This window comes from Acanthochromis polyacanthus, chromosome 24 (genome assembly GCF_021347895.1).
Source record: "Acanthochromis polyacanthus isolate Apoly-LR-REF ecotype Palm Island chromosome 24, KAUST_Apoly_ChrSc, whole genome shotgun sequence".
In the NCBI taxonomy this organism is placed as follows: Eukaryota; Metazoa; Chordata; class Actinopteri; family Pomacentridae; genus Acanthochromis; species Acanthochromis polyacanthus.
Window position 1 is genome coordinate 3,041,135 of NC_067136.1, and position 24,984 is coordinate 3,066,118.

The 24,984-nt window shown below is 38.2% G+C and overlaps 1 protein-coding gene, 1 long non-coding RNA gene and 5 other non-coding genes across 7 annotated transcripts; all 7 read left to right on the forward strand.

Annotated features, from left to right (window-relative positions):
* The first annotated feature begins 2,601 nt into the window (after window positions 1-2,601).
* LOC110970836 (uncharacterized) lies at window positions 2,602-6,951 on the forward strand. Its single transcript, XR_002597096.2, has 7 exons — window positions 2,602-2,634; window positions 3,483-3,604; window positions 4,459-4,505; window positions 4,719-4,805; window positions 5,870-5,918; window positions 6,408-6,465; window positions 6,699-6,951. It is a non-coding gene; the product is annotated as an uncharacterized LOC110970836 (long non-coding RNA).
* On the forward strand, window positions 4,296-4,388 carry LOC127532746 (small nucleolar RNA SNORD14). The gene has a single exon (XR_007940376.1). It is a non-coding gene; the product is annotated as a small nucleolar RNA SNORD14 (small nucleolar RNA).
* LOC127532754 (small nucleolar RNA SNORD14) lies at window positions 4,554-4,646 on the forward strand. Its single transcript, XR_007940384.1, has one exon. It is a non-coding gene; the product is annotated as a small nucleolar RNA SNORD14 (small nucleolar RNA).
* Window positions 5,702-5,794, forward strand: LOC127532756 (small nucleolar RNA SNORD14). The gene has a single exon (XR_007940386.1). It is a non-coding gene; the product is annotated as a small nucleolar RNA SNORD14 (small nucleolar RNA).
* On the forward strand, window positions 6,242-6,334 carry LOC127532757 (small nucleolar RNA SNORD14). The gene has a single exon (XR_007940387.1). It is a non-coding gene; the product is annotated as a small nucleolar RNA SNORD14 (small nucleolar RNA).
* Window positions 6,539-6,630, forward strand: LOC127532755 (small nucleolar RNA SNORD14). Its single transcript, XR_007940385.1, has one exon. It is a non-coding gene; the product is annotated as a small nucleolar RNA SNORD14 (small nucleolar RNA).
* A 1,867-nt stretch (window positions 6,952-8,818) lies between the features above and the next one.
* Window positions 8,819-24,532, forward strand: rnf175 (ring finger protein 175). Its single transcript, XM_022221159.2, has 9 exons — window positions 8,819-8,958; window positions 9,303-9,340; window positions 10,044-10,185; window positions 13,708-13,862; window positions 15,050-15,157; window positions 15,567-15,687; window positions 18,485-18,618; window positions 21,736-21,837; window positions 23,639-24,532. The coding sequence occupies exons 1-9, from the start codon at window positions 8,938-8,940 to the stop codon at window positions 23,757-23,759; spliced, it is 942 nt and encodes a 313-aa protein (XP_022076851.1). The 5' UTR covers window positions 8,819-8,937; the 3' UTR covers window positions 23,760-24,532.
* The last annotated feature ends 452 nt before the right edge of the window (window positions 24,533-24,984 follow it).

Consider the following 24,984-nt stretch of genomic DNA (forward strand, 5'->3'; position numbering starts at 1 on the left):
TAGAATACATGCTACCTTCGACTTATGTTCAGTCTTTGCAATAATAATACTATATCGGTAATTTTATTCATCAGAAAACCCCAGCAATCCCACTGATATGTGCAATAATGTTTAGAAATAGTACACTCCTGTTCAAATGTTTGGGGTCACATAGAAATGTCTTCTTTTTTTTTTTAAAGAAAAGCAGTTTTCTTTCAAAGAAAATAACATCAAATGAATGATAAATCCAGTGTAGACATAGTTAATGTGGTAAATGACTATTCTATCTGTAAACAGCTGATTTTTAATGGAATATCTCCATAGGGGTACAGAGGAACATTTCCAGCAACCATCATTCCTGTGTTCTAACGCTACATTGTCCTAACTAATGCTGTTGAAAGGCTAATAGATGATTAGAAAACATGAAATTGTCTGGGTGACCCCAAACTTTTGAACAATATTGTATATACTTCATTTCATGAATATCTCTCCACTGTGGGCTTACCAAAAGGTTACCTTTTTGGAAAAATTCTAAACACATTATGAAATATTTTTCTTTAACCTTTTATGGGTCATTCCAGAATTGGAGGACATTTTGGCTTCAAAATCCTTGAAAAATAAACCTTCTCTTATATAGTTTTCTTCTCCATATTCACCCTTCTCTAATCACAGTAACAGGGTTGCTAATCCATGCTAATGTGATCTTTTTCTCAGCAGAAGAAGCTAGATGTTTAGCTGGCTGTTACTGCTGACCAAGAGGACAAACTGACTGATGGAAAACAGTCCAAAGAATGAGTCTGATCCTGATAATATGAGGTAGAGTGAGAAGTTCAATCAAGGCTGACAATGTGATGAAAATATGAAGAATAGAAGAGAGGACATACATTTGCTCTACCCATTCTTTAGGAACACTGTTTGATTATGTCAATTCCAGCATATCACGTGATTCACTGTTTTCTTCTTCTTCTACTAGTTAAAAAAATTATGCTAACAGGGTTGTTGTGGGACGCACGTTCCATGCATAATAATTATTTAACCCTCTATGGTACAGCGTTGCCACATGGCAACACCCACATTTTAAGCTTTCTACACACAGATAATACATCCCCAGTTATGATGCAATGCATTAAAAAGAAGTGGGGTTCTAAGTTAACCAATAGCAGTGTTTAAATTTGTCACATGACTTTCTGGAGGCCAGTTTGAAACCCTTTTCTGCAGACATCTTTGTCGGGAGGAGCCTCACTATTTGACTCCTAAAAATTCACCAAAAAAAGTGTTTTTTCGAAATTTTTCAACGGGGAAAAAAATATACACTCAATAATAGGTGAGTTAAGTTCATTATTATGTAGTTTTTTGCACTGTACTTGATCAATAAATAATAGAAAATGTTAAAAATGTGTACGTTGCCATATGGCAACACCGTACCATTACAGATTGCTAGCCTGGTATGTTGATAACATTTTGTATTTAGTTATAGGCCTACTTTGCAATTGCACTGGTGTACACTGATCTTCTATAGTCTATAAGCTATAATAATGCACTTTGTGAGTCCTTTCCACATTGCATATGATGATATTTGACACATCTTTCTTCCATTTACACCATGAATGCAATTTTTTTTTTATGGTAAATCACGGAAAAAAGCTGAACGAGCCCTCCCACTAGATGATAGTGAAGATGACAAAGGATTCAGTGACGAGAAAAATGCGCTGCTTGAAACACAGTAGAGTGAGGTGATGAAGACAGTGAGATGGATGAAGACTATGAGCCAGAGAATGAGGACAGTGGAGACAGTGAGGGCAGAGACAGTGAAAGTGAAGTGACAGGTATTACCAGTAAGAGAGTGTAAAATGTATATGGCAATCATGTTCCAGTCTCCATTTATGTATTGCATTAAACTATTAGTTTAGTTAGCTACTGGGGATTGTTTATACTACAACATGAGTTTTAAAATAAATGTTATATACAATTTCAAGCAAAACTCTCTTGTTTTCATTACTTTCCATTATGGTACGGTGTTGCCATATGGCAACGAACCCTAAAAACTACTAAAAAAAATCATATTTATTGAAAATGTCTCTTAATTATGTTTACTTGATCTGTTTTAAGACAAAAAAACACCCCAAACATTTTTTTTACCAACTGGGATCATAGTGCGTTACCATAGAGGGTTAAAATATTATGTTGATTACATTTTTTTTCCTGCAATTACAAGAGACATCAATGGAAAAATATACCAAAAATGAGGATTTAAATGTCATTTTAACAGCTGCATGTTTTAGTATTTTATACATGGATTATTTGAAATTTGATGGGTGAGACATAAAATGTCCTCCAGCTCTAGAATGACCCTTAATTCATTCTTGTTCATTGATTATAATTTAGGCTATTCTTGTAAACAAATAGAAAATGATTACCTTAAAATAGCATGATTACCTTCAGTAAACATTTGTATTAAATATACCTTCTTGCCACATAGCTTTACGCTTACCGTTTTAATGTGTGAATACTTTAGTTGCAGTTCGTCCTCCGGACCAGCAGGGGGCAGTAATGAGACTCAGCGGCGCTGCGACAGATATAAAACAAGCGGCAACGGTCCGAGCCGGTCCTTGTAAACCGACGGCAGGAGGAGAGACGATGGAGCTGCGTTACCTGGTAAATATGGATTTAATCTTCACTTTAGCTCACAAATTTAACAATATCCTGGTTACCTACAGTATTCTGAGCGTCTCCGTTGTGATGTTTACCGGATTTCACCGGTTACTTTAACGGATGGTCGCAGATATTTTCACCGTCGGCTTTGGATCTCTTATTTCAACTTTTATCTAACATCAAATATTTGCAGCTTTTTTAAAAAAAATGCATATAAGCTTCGTAGTGTAATTATTTAACGTTTAAAATGTCAGTGAAAGCTGTTAATAAATGAACATGATAGCTAAGTTGTGCTACTGTACTAAACTCCATTCAAAAGTGGAAAACTTTATTTAAAACTGCGGTTAGTTTCGGTTCGAGTAACACGTGGTGCAGCTTTTTACAAAGAAGAAGGTAGCTTTTAGCCTCATTAATACTTGTTTTATTCAACTAATTGTTTCCAAAATAGACTTAAAAACTAGTTTGACTATTATTGCACAAAGTCCTGCACTTTTAAATCAACAGCTTCCCGAATTAGTCAATTATATTAAGTTAAATGTCTATTTTGTGCTCGTTTTTAGCAATAAACTGTTTAATAAGTCAGGTTGTGAATGGTATTTGACCAAACCCCACTGGAAAAAGGGAAGTTTGAGATTTTGTTCACAATATAAAGAAAAGTTTATTTTAACTAAAATCACAGTGAAACCCCCACAGTTTTTGTTTATTTCAGTAATCTCAACAATGATTCACTATTTAGCTCAAGTAACTGCAGCTTTTTTGCCTGACATAATTGCTGTTATTGGGAATTATTTCAAACAGTCAAATGCTGTTTCCTGATTTATTTATTTATTTTTCCTTTTGTGTCCCCACAGATTCTATCAGCCACCACTGAAAATGACCTTCAGGGACACCCGGCTCAGCGGTCATAAAATGGAAAATGTGGTCAATTCCTTGATGACGAGACACCAATCAGCAAGTCTGAACCTGTGGACAGGTCAGTTGAGTGTGTATTCCCTTTTGAATTGATGCGACGCCCCTCCAAAATTTCACTGTTTGTCGACAAGAAACTGCAGCAACAGATTTTGTATAACTAAAATAAAAAAGCAATTGGCTACTAAGATTTAGGCACTAAATTTTGTTTTTAAAGAAGTCCCAAAAGTCAACAACTTTACATATCCCAGGGAATGTTTTGTAGTTTCTGAAAAGCAAAATACAATCTGTTTAAATCTGTACCTTAAAAGAGCCACTAAAGTTTTTTTTTTTTTGGCATGATTGAGTTATTTTGCTTGCAAACTATAAATTACTTGTCTCAAGTTATATATTTTTCACTCTGCAGCACACAAACTCACTGCATCAAATGGAGCAAAAGCTGTGGTTTTGTGCTTTATAATCTGGGAAACTCTAAACATCCTTGATGGCAAAATAAGCTTTAAGATTTCAAACATAGTTTTGTTTCTACAAATTTTGTCACAAAAATGTTTTTTGTAGATGTATCACATGTAACTTGATTCTATGTGTAGTTTTTCTTGTTTTATTTTGGTTTTGTCTGCATATTTGGCAGCATCTCGTGTGTAGTTTCTGAAATTATTCAATAAAGCTGTACGGTTTCACTCTGGATGGGCTGTAGAATCATGTTTTGAGAGGATTTCTGTTTTGGTGTGTAATCTTACATCTGCATTAGCTGCTCGCTGTGATGACATGTTTTCCTGCCATTCGTAGTTTCCACCAGAGGTCTGCAGACCAAAGATGGTCCAAACCTTCCTTGGATGTCTGAGCGAACGTTTGAAGTCTGTGTCTCTTTTGCGTTTCTTGCTTTCGAACCTGACTTTATCTCGATCTTAATTTCAGGCTGAATCGATGCTGTCCAGACGTGGAGATGAAAGCTGTCAAAGCTGGTAAGGTTTACATTTGTGCTTCAAAATTTGTGTTTCCTTAAGTCCTGCTCGCTGTGATGATGCTTTTCCTGCCATTCGTAGTTTCCACCAGAGGTCCCCCAGACCAAAGATGGTTCAAACCTTCCTTGGATGTCTGAGCGACTGAAAGGGAATAAAGATGATTTTTGTCCTCGTCATTTTAATAACTAAATAAATCTCAAATCTCACTTTCAGGCTGCCAGTGAACAGACGTGCTTGGGGCTGATGGAGGTGTTTCCATCTGGAAAAAGCCCACGGATGACCTCCAAGATGATCTTACAGGTGTGTTTTTGGCTGAGAAGGGAACATAAAAATGCAGTTGCACCAACACAGATAACAAAGAGCTTAACGCTATCCAGTGGCTGCTCCAGAAACCATCAAATATCCAAAAGAGACAATGCTGAAATGCTTATAATGCACCATATTTGATATCAAGTGAGCTAAATCAGAATTAAAAATAGCATGTCCTTAAATCATGTTGACTATTAAAGATCTCTGACTGGAAGCCTCTGGAAGTCACGCTGCAGTTAACTGAGCATTAATCACAACTGTAAATTTAAATCAACATGACGGATTTCGTTCAAAGTGCTACACTGCCAGAAAACTGCTGATGCCTTGGTTTCAATTTACGTAAATCTGACATTTAAGCAGCTTGTTTCACTCTTTTGGAAGTCTATTTTGGTCTCTGTGTATATAGCCCCCTAGCTAGCATTCAGGCCTCAATCATGCATCTCTGTTATTATAAAGTGAGTGTGTTAGAAGCTAAAAATTAGCTCATTTCTAGTTCTAACCTGTGATTATTTGGCAAAATGAATAAGTTATCAATTACCATGTTGATTACAATAAATTTATCAGTTAACAAGATGAAGAATTGTCCATAACCGCACCACTTTAAAGTTGGACTCTGTTTACATGGCTAAAAAGGAGGAGTTGTTTTGTAGGTAATGCTTAAATTGAGCTGAAGTATTATTTTTATTTTTCTTAAATGAAACTAACAAAACAAAGTCTGAACGACAAAAAGCTTGAGAAAGTAAGAGCTGAACCATGTTTGGAGGTCGGATTTGTAAAGACGCGTCGTTGCCACAGTAACCCATGTAAGACGCTGATGCTGCGTCGACATGCCAAATGCCAAAAGTTCAGCCACGTTCTGGAAACTACTTTGATCCATTGGCCACAATTCGCTGTGATGATGCTTTTTCCTGCCATTCGTAGTTTCCACCAGAGGTCTAACGACCAAAGACGGTCCAAACCTTCCTTGGATGTCTGAGCGAATTGAAAGAAATGAGTAGAATCTAATAAGTTAGTGTTGTTTGCCTGAAAACTAATGCATCTCTTTCATGTTGCAGGTCTGTGCTGTCCAGTGGAAGGAACTGAGGCGATGATGTACGTTGCCAGGTTGGTATTTAGTCTTTCAGACCAATGAAAGTTTAGTAGTTCAGCTGTAATTAACCCTTGTGTTGTCTTGAGGTCAAAAATGATCCAGCCACTGTTTAATAGCATAGAAACCCCCTATATGACCTTTTTCAACTTGAAATTCGATGACTTTTACCTAAAGTGATCCTAGCATTAGAAAAAGTGAAACAGTCTTAGTTCATATTTTCATCAAAGCTGTACATGAACAGTGTACAAAGATTGTTAGTCATTTTTGACCCTTGGGACAAGGGGAGTGGACAGAATCTTAGGACAACACGAGGGTTAAAGAAAATGGATAGTTGAGTTCGCTGTGATGAGGCTTTTTCCTGCCATTCGTAGTTTCCACCAGAGGTCTAACGACCAAAGACGGTCCAAACCTTCCTTGGATGTCTGAGCGAATTGAAAGAAATCAATTGAATCTAATATTTTAGCGTAATTTTCTGGAAAACTCATGTCTGTTTCGTGTTGCAGGTGTGCTGCCTGGTTAATGTCCAGTGGGAGGAACCGAAGCAGTGATGTATGTTGCCAGGTTGGTATTTAGTCTTTAAGACAATGAAAGTTTGGGAAGCAAACTAATTTAAAAAAAACATGGATAGTTGAGTTCGCTGTGATGATGCTTTTCCTGCCATTCGTAGTTTCCACCAGAGGTTTAACAGCCAAAGACGGTCCAAACCTTCCTTGGATGTCTGAGCGAATTGAAAGAAATCAGTTGAATCTAATTTAGTGTTAGTTGCCTGAAAACTAATCTCTTTCGTGTTGCAGGTCTGTGCTGTCCAGTGGAAGGAAGTTTCCTTTCAACCTAAAGGTCAACTGGATGACGAGCGCTTCTGTCAGCTGTAACGGACAATTTTTTTTGTTTTTAAATTTCATTTTGTTTTTATCAGGAGATAAAAACCGAGCAGACCAGCTGCAGACAGTTTTTTTTTTTTTCTCCCCCACAGTGTAAAAATGCCAACTCATGACATCATTGGTATCTGAAGATGTAACTGAAGAAATAAAAGGGGAAAACTGCAAATTCAGACTCTATTGTCATTCAGTAATTAACTTCACAGATGCTGTCACAGGACGAAACTGATGCACTACACTGACAAAAACACAGAATATAAACAGTAAAAGATGCACAAAATGAATGCCATGAACGGAAGGGGTCTTATTAAAGATACCTACGCAAACTGAAATGCTACAAGATTTGGCACTTTATTTCATAGATGTATAAACACTAAAATGTTGCTAATCTGTATAGATTAGTAACTATGTATACAGTAATATATTACCATGTATATAGAATAGCTATATATTTTAGTGATGTATACATTTATGTATTTGTAGCATATATTAGTGTATATTTATATATATATATATATATACATATATAATACACGTATGTGTGTAGGTATACACAGTATGGATAATGTTTTTTTTTCAGCTGTAGGGTCTGATTTAGTATCCTCATTTGGATTATTTTTTCAAATTCTGATAGTTGAATACATCCAATTTATTCCAGTTTATTCTGATTTTGTCAAAGTTTGTCAGTTGTAGCAGTCTCAGTACAGTAATTCTCATTCCGTTAATCTTTATATGCGAGATGTTATTGTAACAGCAGTAACAGGAGAGTTCCAGCAGAGGGCTCTAATGTGATGAGCTGCCCCTCTCAGTCATTACACACATGGCCTGGAAAGTGTGTGCATTCTTCACTCATTGCTCCCCTTTTCAGGGCTTTTACATACAGGTATTTAAAAGGTCAAAGCTTTGGGAGGAGAAGGGAATATTTAGTAACTATCAGGACTGTTTGAAAAAAAGAGCAGTGGAAGTGGATGTTTTTTAATGCAAATACATTTTTTTATTGACACTGCATTTAAAACAAATAACCTAAAGCTATGAGTAAAAAAAACAATACATTTTTATGTGTTTTAGGGATCACAATCCTCAAAATGAATGATTATTTTTTAGTTAAAAAAATTTAGTCATTGAAGATTTATTTATTTTTTGATGGACATTTTTGTCTGTAAGGTCCAGATTTTATTTATTTTTTATAATCTGACACCTCATAAATACTGTTACAATCAATATTGGTGATAATCATGAACCTTTTGATGTTACCATTTATTATATTAAATATGTTTATTTTAAACAAAAAATGAGTGGTGTCATGTAAACAAAACGGTGCTGTGAGGGTCAACATCTTGAAAGTGAGTTAATATTTGATAATTAGAATTAAAGCAAACAAAATAATTTTGACATTTTATTTTGTATATTATATATCATATATATTTTATATTAAATATTTTATTGGCAGTTGTTCTGAGGAGGATGTTTGTGATTCTGAGGTCCTGATTATAAGGTTTTATTATATATATATCATAAAAGAAAACTTTTTTCAACATCTGGTTTTAGTCATTCTGTATTTATTTTCTCACTCTGTCTGTTTCTGGTTGTTTTTTCCTGATTTTGGCCATTTTTGTGTCACATTGGAGACATTTTGTGTCTGATTTTAGTTGTTTTTCATCTCTTTGTTGTCATTTTGTCTGGTTGTGATTAGGATTTGGTATCGTTTTGGTTGTTTTGTGGCTCATATTGATAATTGTGCCTATATCTGTGGTTGTTTTTGTTAGATTTTGGTCGTTTTGTCTGACATTTGAGACATTTTGAGTCAGATTTCAGTCATTTTACATCATTTCATTGTCCTTTTGCCTCTTTGGGGTTATCTATTGCCGCATCTTGGTAATTTTGTGCTTCGTGTTGATAGTTGTGTGTTGTGTGTGGTTGTTTTTGTCTGATTGTTGATATTTTGTGTCACATCTGAGACATTTTGTGTGTTCAGTGATATTTTATTTGACCCATTTTGTTCATTTTGTGCCACACGTCGGTTGTTTATATTTCGTTTTGCGTTTTACGTCACCTGACGTTTTGACCCTCCCAGTCTTCCGTAGTCGCACCGGCTGTCACAGAGGGCTATCGTATCGGCTGGCTTGCACCTAGAGGTGGGGTAGAAAAGTCGACAATGGCGGATGTGCATCCCCAGGTGAGTAAAGGCGAGCGAGCATTTCCGCGGAGCCCATATTTTCACCGTGTACGCTGATAAAAACTGTGGTTAGCTCGCTAGCTAGCTGGGTAGCTAAGCTAAGTAGCTAGCTGAGTAGCTCAGGTCAGCTGTCAACACTGAGGCTGCAGCTGCTGTTTCGACGTGGCAACACGGAGAGTAATATCAAAGGCACTAAATGGGAAATAAAAGACGCCTCCTTTCATTAAAGACGGTTTTAGTTTGTTTTCTGTGCGTAGTTTCCCCCTCAGGCTGTGTTAACCTACATAAAGACGTCCAGTGAGACCCACTAACCTCCCAGCTGCTATTTCTGTTCTTCATTTCAGGACGACCTGCTGAAAATGACACACAGAGAGAACTGGAAGTGAGTGTTTCTGCTTTATTTCTCCATCTTTAAACCATTTCACACCCACACAGGCATGCACGTGGATCACAGTTTGGAGATTTTGTCTGTTTGGGGTTATTTATTTGTTCTATTTCAGTCATCTTGTGTCTTTTTTGTGCTTTTTTCTGTTTTCTGTTAAATTTTGGTCGATTTGTGTGTGATTTTGGTCATCTTGCATGTCTTTGTTGTTGTTTTGTCTCTAGGGTTATTTATTTGTTCCATTCAGTCATCTTGTGTCCTCCTTGTTGGTGTTTTTCAGAGTTTGGTTGGGTTTTTTGTCATGTTTGAGACATTTTGTATCAGTCTTTATTCATTTTACGTCACTTTGTTGTCGTTTTGTCTGGTTGTGTTTATTTCTTTATCCAATTTTGGTTATTTTATGCCTCATTTTGATAATTGTGTTCCTCTTTTTGGTTGTTTTTGTTCACTTTTTGTTGTTTTGTGTGTGATTTTAGTCATTTTGCATGTCTTTGTTGTCATTTTGTCTCTCTGGGGTTAATTATTTGTTCCATTTCAGTCATCTTGTGTCTCATATCGATAATTTTGTTCTTCTTTGTGGTTGTTTATGTCAGATTTTGGTCGTTTTGTGTCACATTTCCAATTGCTGTCCAATTTCGTCATACAGTGACAGGAAAGGCTTTGATTTTATACAAATGCTGTGTTTGCTTTTTTTTGGTTGCAGGGTGCAGCATGAGCGTCTGCACGTGAAGCACCGGGGACACGAGGCCATGCACGCCGAGATGGTGCTGATCCTCATCGCCACGCTGGTGGTGGCCCAGATCGTCCTGGTGCAGTGGAAGCAGCGGCACCACCGCTCCTACAACGTAAGTGGGGGAAGGAGGACCATTCATCCACAGTGATGAGGACTGTGCTTTAGGCCCTGTTTACACGACAACGTTTCACCTGAAAGCACAAAAGTATTTTCTTTGCCTTGTTTGGTTTCCACGACAATGGAGCGCAAAAGAATCTATGTTTAAATTGGAGCTCTGGAAATGCAGAAAACGCTGTAGTGTGCATGTCAGGCCAGTAGTCAGCGATGTAACTTTGTAGAAACGGACCCCTCGTAACCACGACCCATGCCGCTGATGTAGAGGCGGCCTGATTATCTGGCATATATGTTGAATGCGTCTTTGCTGACTACAGTAATGGTGCAAATGCAACCAATGCACACTTTGCTGAAGGAGATTAAATAAATTCAGTAGACTCAGCAGCACAAGCCCAACACGGTAGTCCACCGCTGCTATGCTACATGTCCACAGGATCAGTTTTTCTTGCATGGAAACGCGCTGCATCTGAATATTGTCAAACCAACACGGCGGCTTGGTCACAGTCTTTCTCTTTTATTCCGAAAATAGTTCAGCGACAAGCATTTCTGAAGGAATTTGAGGCGAAAAATAAGCTGCTGAATCTGTCCTCATTTTGGTTCAACAATGGCTAGTTCAGACGTTTTACGAAAGTTTCGCGATGCGTCAGACCTCCACTTGCTGAATTTGCATAAAGTCAAAGTTGAGTTTACTTTATGCAAATGAGCTACAGGGTGATTAGAAACTGATGGGTCGTATGGACTCGTACCAGAAGGGTACGAATTCACAGGACCCATCAGTTGCATCCGAGGGAATCAGTGACTTGAACAAAGTTCTTCCTCCAGCTCCCTCTGTCCAACGTTGCAGTCAAAAGTTTGCCTTCCTGACCAGTGTTGTCTTCTGGCACCCTTCTAAATGTTGTGCTCGAACTGCCAGCCTTCTGATAGTATCAGGTTTCCACGACCACGACGACCAGCTGCTTCATTGTGTCTCACCACATATCCAGCAAGATTAAGTCTACGTTTTCTAATGATGGTTGACGAGCGTGAATATGAGCCGTATCGCGACTTGTTGATGAGGTGTGATTTCCAGGAGATGTTTTGTACTATCCATAGCATAGCAGAACTAATTCTGTCTCTTTCTGGTTGTTTTTGTTAGCTTTTGGTTGTTTTGTGTCACATTTGAGACATTTTGTGTCTGATTTCAGTAACTTTACGTCACCTTTTTGCCATTATGTCTGTTTACGATTATAATTTCTTCTGTGTTTCCGTTTTAAGGGTGTCATATTGTCAATTTTGTGCCTCTTTGTGGTCGTTTCTGTTCAGTTTGCTCGTTTTATGCCACAGTCAAAACACTACACACATGGACAAAATTGTTGGTACCCCTCAGTTAAAGAAGGAAAAACCCACAATTCTCACTGAAATCACTTGAAACTCACAAAAGTAACAATAAATAAAAATTTATTGAAAATTAAATAATCAAAAACAGCCATTACTTTTGAATTGTTGATTAACATAATTATTTAAAAAAACAAACTAATGAAACAGGCCTGGACAAAAATGATGGTACCTCTATAAAAGATTGAAAACTATTTGACCAGAGTGACATGATTAACTCAGGTGTGTCATTTAATTGACATCACAGGTGTTTCCAAACTCATAATCAGTCAGTCTGCCTATTTAAAGGGAGACAAGTAGTCACCCTGCTGTTTGGTGAAAAGGTGTGTACCACACTGAACATGGACAACAGAAAGCGAAGGAGAGAATTGTCCCAGGACATCCGAAAAAAAATTATAGACAAACATCTTAAAGGTAAAGGCTATAAGACCATCTCTAAACAGCTTGAAGTTCCTGTGACAACAGTGGCTCATATTATTCAGAAGTTCAAGACCCACGGGACAGTAGCCAACCTCCCTGGACGTGGCCGCAAGAGGAAAATTGATGACAAATTGAAGAGACGGATCGTTGGAATTGTATCCAAAGAGCCCAGAGCAACCTCCAAAGAAATTAAAGGTGAACTCCAAGGCCAAGGTACATCAGTGTCAGATCGCACCATTCGTCGTTGTTTGAGCCAAAGTGGACTTCATGGGAGACGACCAAGGAGGACACCACTGCTGAAAAAAACTCATAAAAAAGCCAGACTGGAATTTGCAAAAATGCATGTTGACAAGCCACAAAGCTTCTGGGAGAATGTCCTTTGGACAGATGAGACCAAACTGGAGCTTTTTGGTAAGGCACATCAACTCTATGTTCATAGACTCAAAAACCAAGCATACGAAGAAAAGAACACTGTCCCTACGGTGAAACATGGAGGAGGCTCAGTAATGTTTTGGGGCTGCTTTGCTGCATCTGGCACAGGGTGTCTTGAAAGTGTGCAAGGTATGATGAAATCTGAAGACTATCAAGGCATTCTGGAGAGAAATGTGCTGCCTAGTGTCAGAAAGCTTGGTCTCAGTCGCAGGTCATGGGTCTTCCAACAGGACAACGATCCAAAACACACAGCCAAAAACACCCAAGAATGGCTGAGAGAAAAGCGTTGGACTATTCTAAAGTGGCCTTCTATGAGCCCAGATCTGAATCCCATTGAACATATGTGGAAGGAGCTGAAACATGCCATTTGGAGAAGACACCCATCAAACCTGAGACAACTGGAGCTGTTTGCTCATGAGGAGTGGGCCAAAATACCTGTTGACAGCTGCAGAACGCTCATTGACAAATACAGAAATCGTTTAATTGCAGTGATTGCCTCAAAAGGTTGTGCAACAAAATATTAAGTTATGGGTACCATCATTTTTGTCCAGCCCTATTTCATTAGTTTGTTTTTTTAAATAATTATGTTAATCAACAATTCAAAAGTGATGGCTGATTTTGATTATTTAATTTTCAAAATTTTTTTATTTATTGTTACTTTTGTGAGTTTCAAGTGATTTCAGTGAGAATTGTGGGTTTTTCCTTCTTTAACTGAGGGGTACCAACAATTTTGTCCACGTGTGTACATGTCTGATTTTAGTGATTTATACATCACTGTTTTGCCATTTTGTCTATTTGTGGTCACTCCCCCGCCCCCCCCCCCCTTTTTTTTGGGGGGGGGGGGGGTCATCTTGGATCCCACATTACTAATTCTGTCTCTTCATGGTTGTTTTTGTTAGATTTTGATTGTTTTATGTCTAATTTCAAGTCATTTCACATCACTTTGTTGACACTTTGTCTCTTTGTGGTTATTTATTTGTCCCAATTTTAATCATTTTGTGTCAGATTTTCTTGAGTTTCTGTTTATCGTTGTTTTTTTTTTCCAATTTGATGATTTTGTGTCACATCTCAATAGTTTTATGTCTCTTTTTGTAAACATTCTGCATTAATTTTGGCCTTTTTATCATCATTGTTTGTTAGGTTCAGTCTGTTTCTCCTGCTGCTAATATCACTAGATTAATCCCAGAAGGCTGTTGGTGTCAAGCTTTTCTCTTTATGCTAAACAAGCAGCAGCACATGGAGAAGGAGAATAGTGAAAAGAGTGAACACAGTTTCTGGTCCGTGTCCTCCTCAGCTGGTGACTCTGGTCCAGATGTGGGTGGTTCCTCTTTACTTCACCATCAAACTGTACTGGTGGAGGTTTCTGTCCATGTGGGGGATGTTCTCCGTCATCACCAGCTACGTCATCTTCAGAGCCACCCGCAAGCCGCTGGCCTGCAGGACGCCCAGGTACGAGCAGTTTGTTGGCACCAATCACCAAAAAAAAGTGTTAAATGTGGTTAAAGTCAGCTGGTCCAACGTAAAGACCCATTAAATCAAAATAAATGTCAACTTGTGGCTTCTTAGCATGAGTTTGTCCACGTTTTCTTTCCAAACAGGGAGCATTTTATATTTTTAGGATAAGTTTATTTTGACTTTTTTATTTTCTCCTGCCATGTTTTTCCTCACTCTTGGCTCATTTTTCACTGCAATTCAGTGAAATATGTACGAATTCACAGCATATGTCACCTCACAGCGCTTAACATGGTTGGAATAAAGTTCTCTATGGAAACAGAACAACCACGAAGGAGAGAGATTCAGAATTGTTTTCTGTGTAGCACGGCACAGTTATGATGCCACAAATCACAGAAAAACAATATTATTTATCATAAAAACGTTGAAAAACAACCGTAGAATCAAGATGTACATTTTTTCAAGTGCCCACAAATGTTAAAAACAATGAGCACTGTTTGCAGTTCATCCACAAATTATCACAATTTTTGCTATATGACCGTTCGTTGCAGGTCAGTCATTAATAGTTACACAGTTACGACAAAGACTGCAGAATTTTTAGCTTTTTACAAACTTCTTAATGCATACTGTTCATTTTTAGCAATTTTTGAAAATTTAGACCTTTAGAATAAAGCGATTGTAGGCTAAGATTTGGTTGATTTTCCCATTGAATCTAAAAGTCACACATGAGGAGTTCAGAGACTGGCAGACCAAAGTAAATAAGTTCACTGGGAGAAAAAAAAAACAACAATTTTTGCTATGCTTGAATCTGTTATGCGGCAAAAATAGAAAACATGGAAGTACACCCCCTGTCAAAAGTTTTAGGACACGTTCTCATTCATTTGAATGAGAAAGCTTCTCAGACCCCAAACCTTTGAACGGTAGTGTATACGCATATAAATATTCCAGCTCCCAGATGTGAGCGTTAGCTGCCTTTTCTTTGTCTTAACATTAAGCTCATTTGGTTTTTACGTGGTGGTGGAACAAAACAAGGTTTTTAAAAATGTTACTTTGATCTCTTGGAGGTCATTTATGTCGCTTTTGTTCAGCCAATAATTCAGAACCCCAAACGACCGACACAGTCCATGTGCCTGTGGCAGTAAGATCCACGTTTATAATAAGTTATCTAAACTCCTAATTCTTAGGATGGTCTACAAATGGTTCCTGTTGATCTACAAGCTGAGCTATGCGGTCGGGGTTCTGGGCTACCTGGCCATTATGTTCACCATGTTCGGCTTCAACGTCTTCTTCAGGTGAGTCACTGCTGACAGCCAGGTAATGTTGCTTATCTTTTTTTGAAAAAAACATCATAAAATAATATTTTTAAGCTCAGATGTGGTTAATTTCACCTGAGTAGCTCACGGACAGTTGGTGATTTGTTCTGTTTTCGCTGTTTCTGCCTGATATAAAGTATCATGTAGGTGGTTTTTGTGAAGGTAACTTACAAACTTAGAGATTTGGACTGAAAGTTGCGAATCTGGCGACGTATTGGGACAAAACCAAATACGTGTTTGCTGTAAAACTTATTCCACTTTGATCTGAGCACCTGTAGACAGTCTTTCTACTGAAAGCCTAGTAAACACTATAAAGCCTGATGTGACTTGGAGCCTTTTCAGTCTATTTAAATTGACAGCAAAAGAATGATTTCCTGACTTTGTGTAGGATCAAAGCGGAGGACTCTATGGATGTCGGCGTGATCATGCTGTTCTACGGGCTTTACTACGGCGTCATGGGCAGAGACTTTGCTGAAATCTGCTCTGACTACATGGCCTCCACAATTGGGGTAAAACACTATATGCTTTTTTCTTAAAAATGACTTTCATTTCCATGTTAAAGGTATTTAAATATATAAAATGTGTCGAATCTAATGGTGTTTTAAAGTGGAATGCAGTTTAGATCAATATTTGCAGCCCTACTTGTGATTAAATGTGAATAAATGCACACAACAGAGGCCTCGATGTGAATTTCTGTCACACTTTGGTAATTTTTTGTCCCATATTGTTGAGTCTGTTTCTTTCTGGTTGTTTTTGTTGGATTTTGGTTGTTTTGTGTCGCATTTGAGACATTTTGTGTCTGACTTCGCTTTGCTGCCATTTATTCTGTTTGCGATCAGTTTCTTTTTACGATTCAATTGTTTTCTGTGTCATGTTGATACTTTAGTGTCTCTGTGGCTATTTTGTTTTTGTCCCAATTTGGTAATTTCTTTGTCATATCTTGATTATTTGGCATCTCTTTGTAGCAATATGTCCTTTATTTTGCTCATTTTGTGTCTCATATTTATAATTTTGTGGCCATTTGTGGTTGTTTCGGTTCAGTTTGGGTTATTTTGTGTCACATTCAAGGCACAGCATGACTGGTTTTAGTGCTTTTGCATCGTTTTGCTGCTATTTCGTCCCTTTGTGGTCATTTTCCTGTCTAAAGAAATGGCTCATTCAGACTGAATGAGGGTTTTTTTTGACTGGTCTCCCCAAACTCCTGATTAAAACACACCAAGAACCTGATGAAGAATCAAATCTGAGTCAGAAAGACAACAAATTTAGTTGAACCAATTCTATCTCAAGGAGGTGTAGTTGAGGTGAAAATGGATAAATGACTAATCAAATATTAACATTATTATCAGATTTTGTCATATTTCCAGAAGACCACCTACATTGAATCAAGCCAGGTTACTGTTCCTTAGGTGTCTTGTTACATGTCTAGAGGTTTCCAGTAATTCTGGTGCGTGTTAAGTACCAAATATATTTAAAGAAAATAGTCAGTGATTCATAAAACTTCAGTATTTATGTAATTTAACAGTGAATTTCCGAATGTCTGACGTTGGGGAAACCACAAAATCGTGTTCATCTCAAAACACTCGTGTGGTTTACACACGTGGACAAAATTGTTGGTACCCCTCAGTTAAAGAAGGAAAAACCCACAATTCTCACTGAAATCACTTGAAACTCACAAAAGTAACAATAAATAAAAATTTATTGAAAATTAAATAATCAAAATCAGCCATCACTTTTGAATTGTTGATTAACATAATTATTTAAAAAAACAAACTAATGAAATAGGGCTGGACAAAAATGATGGTACCCATAACTTAATATTTTGTTGCACAACCTTTTGAGGCAATCACTGCAATTCAACGATTTCTGTATTTGTCAATGAGCGTTCTGCAGCTGTCAACAGGTATTTTGGCCCACTCCTCATGAGCAAACAGCTCCAGTTGTCTCAGGTTTGATGGGTGTCTTCTCCAAATGGCATGTTTCAGCTCCTTCCACATATGTTCAATGGGATTCAGATCTGGGCTCATAGAAGGCCACTTTAGAATAGTCCAACGCTTTTCTCTCAGCCATTCTTGGGTGTTTTTGGCTGTGTGTTTTGGATCGTTGTCCTGTTGGAAGACCCATGACCTGCGACTGAGACCAAGCTTTCTGACACGAGGCAGCACATTTCTCTCCAGAATGCCTTGATAGTCTTCAGATTTCATCGTACCTTGCACACTTTCAAGACACCCTGTGCCAGATGCAGCAAAGCAGCCCCAAAACATTACTGAGCCTCCTCCATGTTTCACCGTAGGGACAGTGTTCTTTTCTTCGTATGCTTGGTTTTTGAGTCTATGAACAGAGTTGATGTGCCTTACCAAAAAGCTCCAGTTTGGTCTCATCTGTCCAAAGGACATTCTCCCAGAAGCTTTGTGGCTTGTCAACATGCATTTTTGCAAATTCCAGTCTGGCTTTTTTATGACTTTTTTTCAGCAGTGGTGTCCTCCTTGGTCGTCTCCCATGAAGTCCACTTTGGCTCAAACAACGACGAATGGTGCGATCTGACACTGATGTACCTTGGCCTTGGAGTTCACCTTTAATTTCTTTGGAAGTTGCTCTGGGCTCTTTGGATACAATTCGAACGATCCGTCTCTTCAATTTGTCATCAATTTTCCTCTTGCGGCCACGTCCAGGGAGGTTGGCTACTGTCCCGTGGGTCTTGAACTTCTGAATAATATGAGCCACTGTTGTCACAGGAACTTCAAGCTGTTTAGAGATGGTCTTATAGCCTTTACCTTTAAGATGTTTGTCTATAATTTTTTTTCGGATGTCCTGGGACAATTCTCTCCTTCGCTTTCTGTTGTCCATGTTCAGTGTGGTACACACCTTTTCACCAAACAGCAGGGTGACTACTTGTCTCCCTTTAAATAGGCAGACTGACTGATTATGAGTTTGGAAACACCTGTGATGTCAATTAAATGACACACCTGAGTTAATCATGTCACTCTGGTCAAATAGTTTTCAATCTTTTATAGAGGTACCATCATTTTTGTCCAGGCCTGTTTCATTAGTTTGTTTTTTTAAATAATTATGTTAATCAACAATTCAAAAGTAATGGCTGTTTTTGATTATTTAATTTTCAATAAATTTTTATTTATTGTTACTTTTGTGAGTTTCAAGTGATTTCAGTGAGAATTGTGGGTTTTTCCTTCTTTAACTGAGGGGTACCAACAATTTTGTCCACATGTGTATGTTAAATCCGATCAGTTAAAAATAACCGTGATCGATCCCTTGATAAAACCCTTAAATACTGTCACTGTGTGTTTTCAGTACTACAACAAGGGAGGCATGCCGAGCCGGAGCCTGACCAACGACATCTGTGCAGTGTGCGGTCAAAGGATCCTGGTGGATGTGGAGGAGGAAGGATTCATAGAGGACACCTACCAGCTCTCCTGTGGACACATGTATCCTCAAGTTGTGTTTGGTCACTACAGGAGAAGAGGCTTTTTGTCATAGCATTTAAACCAAGGGGTGGTTTATTTTGCATCAAAGTTTCAGGAAATATTGCCACTGCACAAAAATACAATTTGTCCAAATGGTATTGACAGTACAATGTAATACTTTGGCACACATACAGATGTACACTACAGTTTACGTACACTTGTAAAGACCATGTATATCATGGCAGTTTTGAGTTTCTAATGACTCTTTTAAACCCTGAATTTTCTATGAATGAATGACTGGAGTCTTTGCCATGAAATACAATCTTGGACTTTTTTAGGAGTAGTTGGTCCCAATTTTGTACTGGTTGTTGACTGTTTAGGACTGGTTTCAGACTGTGTTCTGACTGTTTTTGAACATTGTTTTTTGGACTGCTTTAGGTTTGATTTTGGTCCTGGTTTTTGACCTGTTTAGGGCTGTCTTGGGCGGGTCTTTTATTAAACCCCAAGAACACCAAACATATCATCAAGCATGATGGTGGCAGTATCATGCTCTGGGGCTTTCTAGAAGTGCTTCTGGACTGGTTTTTATGTTGGACTGGTTTTGGACTTTCTTGGGACTGGTTTATGTTTGGTTTCAGCCTTGGTTCTCCTGGTTTTGGATATTTAAAGTTGGTTAAGGATTTATTACCTCCGCCAAGGAGGTTATGTGACACCTGGCATTTGTGTGTCCGTCTGTCTGTCTGTTAGCAAGATAACTCAAAAACGCCTGGGCAGATTCACATGAAATTTTGAGGGGATGTAGACTATGGTAAGAGGAAGAGCTGATTTAATTTTGGTGGCAATCCGGAAAGGATCCTAGATTCTGGATCACTTTGAATTTTTTAGTATGTGGTTTAGTATGTGGTCCAGAATATGACAAAAACATCATAGGTTAGTATGTCGTCCAACAAATTGGAGCAAGGTGTCCAGATAGCTCAACTGGTTAAGAAGGTGATTCGTAAACAGAACTGTGTCAGAGACGCAGGTTCAATTCCAGCTCATGATCCTTTACTGCATGGGTTTCCTGTTTTCCTCTCTCCCTGTTGATTAATTAAGAATGGAATAAAATTGTTCATGAAAATATGTGTCTTATGTTTCCATGAAAATACAATACAATACTTCAATTTCTAAATCGTACATAAATGTATGTGAATGCAATGTTGCATGGGAACGTGAATATCCTTGGCGGAGGTCTGCGCTCTCTGAGTCATAGTTTGGTATGTTGTCCAAAATGTAACTGAAACGTCTTAGTTTAGTGTGACGTCCAAAATGTACTAAATCGTACATAAATGTATGTGAATACAGTGTTCCATGGGAATGTCAATATCCATGGCGGAGGTCTGCGCTCTTTGAGTGCTTTTCTAGTTTTATGCTGAATCTGGTCCTGGATGAGGGCTGGTTTCAGACTGTCTAGTGCAGGTCTTGGGAGTTTTTTTAGGAGTAGTTTAGGTTTGGTTTCGGTCACAATTTTGTACTGGTTTCTGACTTTTAAGGAGTGGTTTCAGACTGTATTCTAACTTGTTTTGAACATTGTTTTTTGGACTGGTTTAGGTTAATGTAATCGATTTTCTGTAACATCTCTAGTTGCTCCATTGTAGGGACAATATACCAGTCCTTCCAGGATTTCGCAGGCGTTTTTCGTGATTGTTGCGGCCGAAAATGCCTGAATTCTGAATTTTCTAAAAAATTGCGATAAAAGTTGCGATGTTTTAAGCTTATTTTTTGTGATGAAATTGCGGGAGACAGTGACAATTGCTAAAAAGCTGCATTTTTTTCCAGCTTGTAGAACATGTTTCAACACTGTAATTGACAATGTTTATTCCGAAATTAATTATTTAACGTTACAACCCATTTCCACAAAAGCTGTCACACCATGGTGGGACATTAGCAGCAGCCAGATACTGGTTTAACATGACGTGACCTAAATATGTAGCCGGCGACGGGAATTGATGGGACTCAGAAACACCCCCACAATTTAATCAGTTGTTCTTTGTGTCATTTCCAATACGTCCATAGTAGTAGATTTGTTGTAGGATCACAATCATGTGATCGTCAGCAGGCCGCTGCGGTAGCGTTCACCATGTTGCCATGGTTACCGTGCCGCTATGAATCCTTAACAAATCCGTGGATCCAAACTTTAAGCCGTATGCCATTGTGCCATTTCTGACCGACCATGAGAATTTCATGCACATCTCTGAGTCTGTTTTTGAGTGATGTTGGTAACAGAGGAAGGATTCACACACGCTGATGGTCACAAAACTCCGCCGTGTTCTTTGGTGGAATAATTAATCTAATTTACCTTCATTCTTTCAGTGCTCTAACAGATCTGGATGCAACAGTTTCCATCATGGTGATTTGTCTGGTCTGTTGTCCGCTCATTTCAGCCGTTCTAATATGTTTCGTGTTTTTTAAAAAAAAAAGTGTGTATCAATCAATGATTTTTTTTTCTTTTTTTGTATTCCACCACAGTATTGCACGATTGTAAAACAGTTTAGCTGCGCTTTGGTGAAGAACATCACTGAATTAATTGTTTATCATGGTCTTCAGCAGTAATTTTTGTTGGTAAATGAGAGACATTAGTATCGCACATGTCAAATCATAAACAAGGAAGTGAATTCGGTGACGTACGTGCATTAAGTTTGTGCTGGGAGCTGCTATGATTGGTGGAACTCACGGGAGGCGGGCCAAAATTGTGGGAAAGTTGCAGTGATTGGACAAAATTGCATGACCATGCAAAATTCGCGGGGACTGGTTGATTTCGCACAATCGCAACTTCGCAAATTCCTGGAGGGACTGATAGACCGTGTTCAAGTATATTTGTATTGTTTTGTAAAATCCTGAACAGAACAAGCAGAAACATTGAATATTGAATTTCCCAGACAGGTTTCTTCCTTCCAGTTTGCGAGCAAGGCCAAGCCAACTGGCTGTCAGCTGTTGCTTTGTGTTTACTGCACAGACATGAGTGTTTTCAAGTCGGTTTTGTGACTATAAAAGTGAGGGGAGTCTACGACAGGATGCTGTAATTACCAACATGGAGCCTTGAGTAAACAATGTTGATGTGTGGCTGTTTTCCATCCTTAACTTGGCTCGTCCCTCCAGATTCCACGAGTTCTGCATCCGCGGCTGGTGCATCGTGGGGAAGAAGCAGACGTGTCCGTACTGCAACGAGAAGGTGGACTTGAAGAGGATGATGAACAACCCGTATCCTTTAGTCCAACCTGTGCAGCTTGTTCTGTCCACCCCCCACACAATCAACAGATTTTCATGTACAACTTAAATATATGTAAAGAATCTGCACATTTTTCATCTGCACACTAGGAATCTTTTCTGACTTACTGGCCCTTGAAATGGTGCCACACTTTACAATTCCTGTCGCATTTTTGAGTCCTCATGAGTTCAGGAGGTGAACACATGAAATTCAGTTTTCAGGGCTAAAAAATACATTTGAGTTCTGTCCAAATCAGTTCTTGGTCATTGCATGTCAAATAATCAAATCTTACAGCGCAAAAATATGGATATTTTTAAAGATTTTAGCTTCATGCATGGCTGTTTGTAATTTCTCACATTGAAAGTTACTGACTATTTAAACAACAGTACCTCAGCAACTATTAAAGATAAAAGCCTGAATCTTGGCACTGTTTCGCTGTTGCTCATCATGTCTTTAAATCAGACAATTGTTTTGGTAAATTGTGACAATTTGAAACTTAATTTGTACATTTTTGAAAATATTTTTTGTAATTTTGCACAAATTATGAAACTTTTTTGACTCTTTTTTTTTGTAATTTTGACCAAACAAACACATCCAGGGTTCTAATGATTGTTTCTATGACTGTATGTCATAGACAGTAAACTGTTCAAACTATGATAGATCCCATAATACTGATGCTCAAAGATGGTTGTAGAGAAAATGAACAAAAAAAACACAAATTAGTCTTTTAGGCTGTGACAATTTTTTGCTACCTTTTGACCAACTTTATTTGTAATTCTGGAAAAACTGAAATAATTAGACAAAATTTGGCGAATTTCGACCATTTTTGACTATTTGTGGCATAATTTGTAAATTTCTGATACATTTTTTTCATTATTTTGGGCAAATTATGAGAAATTTTGAAAGGCTTTTGACTCATTTTGGACTTTTGTCTTCTATCACAAATTAGGGACAATGTTTTTTGAAATTTTGGATGAATTATGTGACATTTTGGACAACTCTTGGCTAGTTTTTGACTAATTTCATTTGTAATTTTGGATGAACTGAGACATTTCGAGAAAATTATGCTGCTTTTGACCATTTTTGACTATTTGCAGCTAATTTGTATATTTGTACAAAGGTTTTTTTTTTGTCAGACATTTTTCTCAATTTTTGTAACACATCCAGGGCACCAATGATTGTTTCTAAGACATAGTGTCATAGATTCTGATTGAGTTCGGCCACATTTGCAAAATGTGTTTCTGTTTTCTGATAATTCACCAGAGAAATCTTAAAAAGTGCATTCTTCAAGGCTTTCAAGGCTCATATCGTCAGGTGGTTCATCAGAACCAGTTCTAGACAATGAAAAGATCCTTTTACACACAGAAGATACCAGAATCATCTTCTAGACAAGAGTTCTTCTGTGGCAAAATGACATTCTATTGTAGCCATTTGTTAACACTTGCAAATGTAGTTTTACTGAAATGGAGAAACAGCATTCACAAGTTTTTTAGAACAGGACAAATTTCAAGGGTCAAACTAGTCTGCAGCATCCAGAGCTTGTTTGAGTCTTCCAGATTCTCTGATGGCGTTCGGTCATTTTGTCAGTTTATTCTATCGCCCTGTTTTAGTTTGAACAGTAGAGATGACGTCTGATGTTGGCATTTTGTATTTTCTACAGGGCAGGAAAATGACGGTCTGCAGATTATTGTGGTTTCAATCTCAAGTTTTACATTTTGTCAGTGTCGGGCTTTGAAAACATGATTTTTGCCTTGACGCGATGCAACGCTCCTTAATTCTTTGACCTCCTTCCAGCTGGGAGAAGACACATGTCCTGTACGGGCAGCTGCTCGATTGGCTCAGATACTTGGTGGCCTGGCAGCCCATCATCATCGGTATCGTTCACGGGATTAACTTCACCCTCGGCCTCGAGTAGCACCCTGAGGAACGCCGACGTAAGTACGCCTGGAGTCGAGGAAAGCGCGATAAATGTTCAGCAGCACATGGAGGAAGTCCCCGCTATGAGAAACCAATTCTGGCTGCTTCCCGAGTCTTTTGCTTTGTGTTTTTGGACTTGCACAAGTTTACTGCTCGCAGGCGGTCTGGGTCTCTGCGTGCAAAAGGACACCAAGAACCCAAAACTGCTGCCAAGTTGAACAAACCCAGTCAAGCACAGATTCAGCTTCGGACTGTTTGATGCTAGGAAGTTTGGAGTGTCGCCACGCATGCTGTTCGTGTCGAGGCGACGTTGCCACTTTGCGGTTTTATTTGCACACTCCTCCCTGCTGGTTTTGTCGATTCTGCTCGTCAGACTTTTCTGTCTAAAAAGCTGTGGAAAACCTGTTTACATTTCGTACGCCTTTGTTTGTTGCAGAATTCTCATTTTATTTTTTATGGAGCTGCAGTTGTTGCTGAAAATGTTCAACTTAATGTAGCAGCTGATTAACAGCTCCGTAGGCTTGTGGCAGCCAAATCTTCACGATGACTCAAGGGGTCAGTTCAAGTGTCATGTTTTATAATGGCTTTGCTGGGATTCGCCCAACACGGCAGCTCAAACAACTAACCTGTTGACATTTGGTGGTTTAATTTGGAAATGTTGGAAGTTTCCCGTCATGTAACGGAGCTTTCTTTTGCCAAATCGGACAGAGATTGCTTCTTTATGAAAACTGCTGCTGATGAAAACTTTTTCAATAAATATTTATAAAGTTATGTTCTGATGCTTTAGGTTTAGTTTTATATATTTTTTTTGACTTTTGTATTTGTTCTGCATGTTTTGTGTTCATGCTGTCACTTGCGTTGCATATATGACTGATTTTTCAGTTGTACTGATATGAATCCTGCCAAAAGGTGAATTTCTCAAACTAAATGATTTCTTGTAATTGCGTATCAGCTTCACATTACTCTGCTGCCTTGTTTATATCTGACAATACAGAATTTTACAGAGAAAAACAGCAGTTCAAAGTAAGAAAAAAATAATAATAGTAAAGGGGAGAAACTGAAATAAATTGTTACAAAAACAAAAATGACTTCCAGAACCTCTGTGGAAACAGCAGAACCACAACTAGAAGTGAAGATGTTCTGTTTGCATGGTACATTTAAAGTCACAGAAGTCATAGAAGTAAAGCAGTTCATTAGTGATCGGTGGAGCATTTACCCCCCCA